Genomic DNA, 6,551 nt, shown 5'->3' with positions numbered 1-6,551 from the left:
GCCGTGCGGCCCATTTCTTTACATTGAATCTGTTAAATTCATAAAATCCCAGGTAAATTACATGCATGTCTAAATAAAATTTAACATATAATTAAAATTAAAAGAAATTTGTTTGGAAGGAAGTACCTCTTTACATATAAGAGAGAAACATTTTCTTAACTAAGTCCAAACCGGAGTGCAAGTCACTGGAGGGGTAGTGCCCACAGTACATGCTCCTCAGCCTCAGGCCTGGTAAGTCACGGAGCTCAATGACACCAGGGACAGAGTGCATGCAGTTCCTTACAGAAGAGAAGTATGTAAGACATGGCATCAGCCACAGCCTCCCTAACCTGCTTGGATTCTTATGGAAGTATTGTAATTTCTCCAGCTCTCTTAGACTAAGATTGGGGTTGTTTATAAAATGTAAGCGGCTTTCCCTAAGCACAGGACGCACCACTCAGATCTTCAGAGTTTGGGGCCAAGACAGGCAGAACGTGCAGGCATCCGGGCCTCACCCCACCTTTCACTGGAGTCAGGGTCTGTCACAGATTCCTCTAGGTTACCTGAAGCAGAAGCTGGCTAGAAGGGGACCATCCCTTTCCTTGGTCTTTTAACGTTCCTCTTCCTAACAACTTGGAGTCAGGGCCACAGCTTCTCTCTTGGCCTCAAGGCTCTTCTAAGCTGCCAACCTGAAGTCCAGAACAAATAGAAAATGGCATTGCACAGGAAGGTTGAAGAGGGAGAGCTTCTCTTTTCCCTCTCGCTCCTTGGAACTCAGGCTCCCCAGGAGACTGGCGCCTAGTCCAGGAGGTCCAGTCATTCATTCACATTCATTCCGGGCTCCTCCCATGTACCAGGAACGTGCTCAGTGCAAGGTATGCAATGTGACGAAGGCCGACACTTCTCCGCCCCGGGGAAGTTAAAGCTAGAGCCCCAGAACTTTGTTCCCCAAGCAGAAGAGACTGTAGAGTAAGGACAACCCCATCCCTTTCCAGCCCACCCACCACCTTTTGGATGATAGAGAAGTGGGCTGCTTTCTACAGAAGAGAGTAATTGGAAGTGAGCAACTTTTCCCCAGCGACACCTCCTGCGTGCCCTTGAAAGGGGCCTTAAATCTAGACTTATAATATACGTGGTTAATCGAATTAAGCTGGAAGGAAATGGCAAAAGCACACATGTGAAGTGTGAGGTGCTGTAGCCAAGTGATCTAAGATAGTGGCTTTTAGAATTTAGCCTCTTTGGGAACATTGGTTCAAATTCTTCCCTCTGCCAATCAGTCATCCTTGTTTTTCCTATGTCCTGTAACGCCAGGCCACCTGAAATGATTCTGGTCCTAACCCTGCAAAGCACTCAGACCTCCTGGTCCACAGATCGACCCACGGCTTAGTCTAAATCCTGCAATGGACATTTCTACCTTAGGAACGCTGATGCTCAGGTCCTTTTTGAACCTGCATCTCGACTTTCCTGTGGTCTAGAGAAAATCATTGGACTTTTCAAAGGAATCAAAAATGAATGTCATGCTACAACTAAAACAATAAATGAATATTCTTAGAAAAAATAACTTCCTGGCTTTGGCTCGTTGGTCTAGTGGTATGATTCTCGCTTTGGGTGCGAGAGGTCCCGGGTTCAAATCCCGGACGAGCCCTGTGTCAATCTTTTTCCTCCCCCTGGGAGCCAACAGTCGCCGAAAACCCCAGGCTAGGTCCGCGGAAGCCCCTTTCAACCTCGACCTGTTTCGAGATGATATTGTTGAGCAAAATGGCCGCTTCTATCGAAAGATTCGGGAGCAACGAAGATGCTACCAGGGGCCAAGGGCTTCGTCGCAGATCCGGGCTCCCAGTCTGGCTCCCACAGGCTCTTTTGTTAGGAGTGGCATGCTCTGGCAGTTCTTCCCCAGGCACTTAATGTGAAACAAATGGGTGCACTTCTCAGTAGGACACCTTGCATGGAAAAGATTGGTACCTGGAGGTATGTTGGGGCCACAATGGCAGCACAGAACCCGCGTCCTGAGGCCTGGTCTCCGTGGTGACCCAGCGTAGGGATACGGAGTCTAGCCCCTGCTCTGCCCCTGGCGCCTGGTCAGCAGCGCGAGATTGCGCTCTTGGTTCTCTGAGACTCTACCCGACGGTTGCAAGCGCTGTTTCAGTCATTGGAATGCCGAGTCGCAGCCTGGGGAACCGTAGGGCTTAGAGGGCACAGGCATCCATTCCATTCAAAGGGAGCACAACTTCATTACTTCCAGGTGTTATTTTCCAAAACGCAATATAACACGGTGATAGTCATTTTTGCCATTTGTGGCAAGAATCCACCTGGACCCTTTAATATTCTTTGATTGCTCACCTGAAAAACCAGCGGGTTCTACTGTTTGGCCTCTAGCTATAATCCTTGAGTGTGGTTCCATTCTGGTATGTAGGAGTTACACTATGAACTGCTGGAATGATAGGCCCTTCGAACTTGCTTGTCTTTCTAAACTGCTTGTACACAGGAATCTTTGACAAGATTTATGTCTGATCTGATCATGTTTGTCCTTTCCAAGTTTCCTCTTTTCTTTTTTTCCCAGAACCGATACCATTGTAAAATAAAACAAATTTTGAAAATAGATGGTTTAACATGCTTTATTGCCACAATATGGAGGTGATTACTTCCAGAAATGCTATAAACTGTTACATAAATTCCTCTCTTTGGCCAGTGGCTGAGATGGACTTCAGGTTTTTGTGTTTCATAAAATGAGGTAGTTTTTAAGGCAATTCTTTCTCTCCTCTTTGGGCAACACCTCTAGATCACTGCAACCTCCAACTCCTGGGCTAAAGTGATCCCCCTGCCTCAGCTTTCTTAGCAGCTGGGACCACAGGCGCACACCACCATGCCTGGCTAATTTTTCTTTTTCTTTTTTCTTCTTTTCTTTTTCTTTTTTTTTTTTTTCTATTTTTGTAGAGATGATGTCTCACTTTCACTCAGGTTGGTCCCCAACTCCTGACTTCAAGCAATCCTCCCTCCTCCTCGGCCTCTCCAAGTGCTAGGATTACAGGCATGAGCCACTGCTCCCAGTCAGAAGAGTTCTTTTTGACTCTCAAATCACTGATCATTCTTGCCATTCCTTTAGTACTCAGAAATCTTTTAAAATAAAAATTTTTAGTGTGTTTGTGTATATTACTAATAGAACTAGATGAAAGCATTACTATTTCCCATGCCCACTGAAGTTTATGGCCATCTCTTTCGATGCTAATGCTTAGTTTGCCAATTTTGCAGCACTATTTTGAGTTTAGCATGCTGTCCATACCTTGATATTTATTTATGATTTTTTGGTACATTGTCCCTGTGTACATAAACACACTTCAACATGGCATTAATTCCTGTTTAATGAATGATGGTCTCTGTGAAAACTTCTCTAACAAGAGAATACACTAGTAAAGGTAAATCAATTTTTGTATGATCTCCAATGTCCTCTTATTTTTTTTTTTGAGACAGAGTCTCACTCTGTTGCCCCAGTTAGAGTGCCCTGGCGTCAGCCTAGCTCACAGCAACCTCAAACTCCTGGGCTCAAGCAATCCTTCTGCCTCAGCCTCCTGAGTAGCTGGGACTACAGGCATATGTGCCACCATGCCCGGCTAATTTTTTCTATATATATATATTTTTAGTTGTCCAGATCATTTCTTTCTATTTTTTAGTAGAGACAGGGTCTCGCTCTTGCTCAGGCTGGTCTCAAACGTCCTGACCTTGAGAGCAATCCACCCGCCTCGGCCTCCCAGAGTGCTAGGATTACAGGCATGAGCCACCGCGCCCGGCTGGTAGTTGGCATTCTTAACTCAGATATTAAAACTCCTCATCCCAATCCCAATTTTACTAAAAACAAAAGATTTAAGATAACAGATATAAAAATGCAAGAAGATAAACAAATGAAAGGAACATAATCCAATGACAGAACAAGTGATGTCTTTAACTCATCTTTGTATAAAAAAGTATGAATTAGATGCTATTATTCATGAAATCTCTCATTAATTTGCTTTTCCAAAGATAACTAGGATTGCCATAGAGAAGTGATTAAGTTCCTTTATTAAATTTGCTTCACCTTTTTTCCATCTCATAGTAAATGTCATTTTCTTCTGGAAAATGTATACAAAAATATCCACATAGTCTATTTATTTTTATTTCTTTTTACAGTTATGAGGAAATTTTTCTTAAAATTCTTGATTTGCATAACCAATTGGAAGGTTCTACTGAGATGCTTAATCAGTTTTAACTATTGAGGAGAGCACACACACAGATCCAAATATTGGATTAAAGCTATGGGTCCTCCTCCCAGACAAAATGCATATATGTTCAAACACATAAAATTTAGATACCTATGGGGGTTATAAATTTTCTGAAACTCATCCTCAGATTTCTCAGGTGACCATGGACCCTAAGGTTAAGATCTCACAGGTTGGAAGGTCTTATGAAGTGCTGATGATGCTGATCATGATGTATCAATAATATTAATAATATGGATTATTATTAGGTATGATACAGAGTCAAGGATTTTGCCCGAAATAGAAGAAAGGTAGACTTGATGACTTTGGAGTTTATGAAGGGTTCCAGAATTCAGTTCTTTGGTGATGTCCATGATGACAATGGGAAGGAGAGTAACAATGGAGAATGTTTGGATGTAAGACAAGCTGCTGAGTCTCTTCACTTTCACCTTACTGTTTTCTTTTTGAGTCTCTTATCAAAGCAAAGATTCCCTAAAAAGTCTCCTACCACTTTCCTAAACATGTCCTTCAAAGCTTCCTTGACTTGCTCATTACGCAAGCCATAGATGAATGGATTCAGCAGTGGTGTCACAAATGTGGTTACCACTGTCACTGCCCAGTTAGTGTCCACTGAGCCACTCTGTGATGGCCGCACATAGAGAAAAATGGCACTTCCATAGAAGAGGGTCACCACCATCAAGTGGGAGGTACAGGTAGAGAAGGCCTTCTGACGGGCTGAAGTGGAGGGGATGCGCAGGACAGCCAGGACTATGTGGCCGTAGGACGCAGCAGTAATCATCAGTGAGGATACAATGACAAGTGAGGCCAGGACAAAGTCAGTCTCCTCCAGCTTCTTGGTGTTGGTGCATGCCAGGCGGAGGAGTGGGCCACTGTCACAGAAGAAGTGCTGTACCACAGCACCCTGCTTACAGAAAGGAAGCAAAGCCACAGCCACTGTGGGACCAAGCACAGGGAGGAGTCCCCCCACCCAGCAAGCCAAGGCCATGCGAAAGCACATAGCCTCACTCATGAGCAAGGGGTAGCGCAGAGGATGACAGATGGCCAGGTAGCGATCCACAGACATGACAGCCAACATTAGGAACTCAGAGGCCCCAAGAAAGAAGTAGAAATAGAATTGGGTAATACATGCAGCAAAGGAAATAGTGTGTTGCCTTGAGAGGAAACTGCTCAGCATCTTAGGGATGATGACAGAAGTGAGCAGAATCTCTAGGCAGGACAGGTTACCCAGAAAGAAGTACATGGGGGTCTGTAGGCGAGTATCAGCTCTTACCACCCCCACGATCAACACATTGCCTGTCAGAGTCAGCAGATAGACAAGGAGGAACACAGAAAACAGTTCCATTCTCGTGCTGTTGAGATTTGGGAACTCTGCCAGGACGAACTCTGTCGCAGTACTCTGGTTCCCATCAAGAGCCATCATCTCTTCCACCTGTGCCACAATAGGAACATGATCCTGGTGACAGCAGGTCCTCTTCGTAACACTCCTGAAACTTATTTTACCATGGTATAACACACATATCCCCACTTTCTCCAATCAAGATCCTGTTAAGATTTGAAGCACTTGAAGTTATCATCGAATGGATTTTAGGGCTTGAGAAGATTTTCTATAAAGGGTAGCTGAAACTTAGGTATGAAAATGCCAAGAGCCTCCATCTTCACATCTCCTATTCTCAGATCTAAATTGTGATATCTCATTATTATAATAACAATATCACTGAGAATATGAGGTAGGAAAAATACCAGAAAAATGATTTTGTGAAGAATATGATTACCATTCAACGAGGATCAGAACTTGAGCCACACTGCCTAGCTTTGAATTCCTGCATCTCCGCTTACTGGCTGAATAGCCGTGGCAAGGTTACTTAACCTCTGTGCTCCTCAATTATAAATGCTGTAAGGAGCTAATGAAATAATAGTGTGAAGGACTTAAAAGAGTTTCCAGCACTTAACTGACAAATAATGTGGCAGAGAAAGCCCTTGGCTATAAGTTAAGACACCAGAGTCTGGTCTTAGCTTGCCACCACCCTTGGAAGAATCAGTGAATCTAGCCCTTGTTTGTACTTTAACTACCCAGTTATACAATGAGTCATAAGAATCGAGGCCATTAGTGTGCCTATTATAAGAAATTACCCTTTTCATGGAGAATTTTCCCAGTAACCCAAGGGCCTAACTGAACCCATATTGCCATACAAAGCACTTTATAAAGCAAGTTACGCCATGTGAAAAAGGGAGAATAGGAATAAACTACACTGATTCATTCAATCATCAGTCTGTCAGTTATCCACACCTACTTATTTTGTGTCAACTTCAAGATAAGTATTT

The 6,551-nt window shown here is 43.7% G+C and overlaps 1 protein-coding gene and 1 non-coding gene across 2 annotated transcripts; one reads left to right on the top strand and one right to left on the bottom strand.

The window, feature by feature from the left end:
• The first annotated feature begins 1,552 nt into the window (after positions 1-1,552).
• On the top strand, positions 1,553-1,624 carry TRNAP-UGG. The gene has a single exon. It is a non-coding gene; the product is annotated as a tRNA-Pro (tRNA).
• A 3,029-nt stretch (positions 1,625-4,653) lies between these two features.
• Positions 4,654-5,646, bottom strand: LOC105814357 (olfactory receptor 6S1). Its single transcript, XM_012649284.1, has one exon. The coding sequence runs from the start codon at positions 5,644-5,646 to the stop codon at positions 4,654-4,656; it is 993 nt and encodes a 330-aa protein (XP_012504738.1).
• Between the last annotated feature and the right edge of the window lie 905 nt (positions 5,647-6,551).

The sequence above is a fragment of the Propithecus coquereli genome, unplaced genomic scaffold (genome assembly GCF_000956105.1).
Source record: "Propithecus coquereli isolate 6110/MARCELLA unplaced genomic scaffold, Pcoq_1.0 Scaffold3, whole genome shotgun sequence".
Lineage (NCBI taxonomy): Eukaryota > Metazoa > Chordata > Mammalia > Primates > Indriidae > Propithecus > Propithecus coquereli.
Note: the sequence above shows the minus strand (reverse complement) of the source record. Positions and strands in the feature narration are given on the sequence as shown.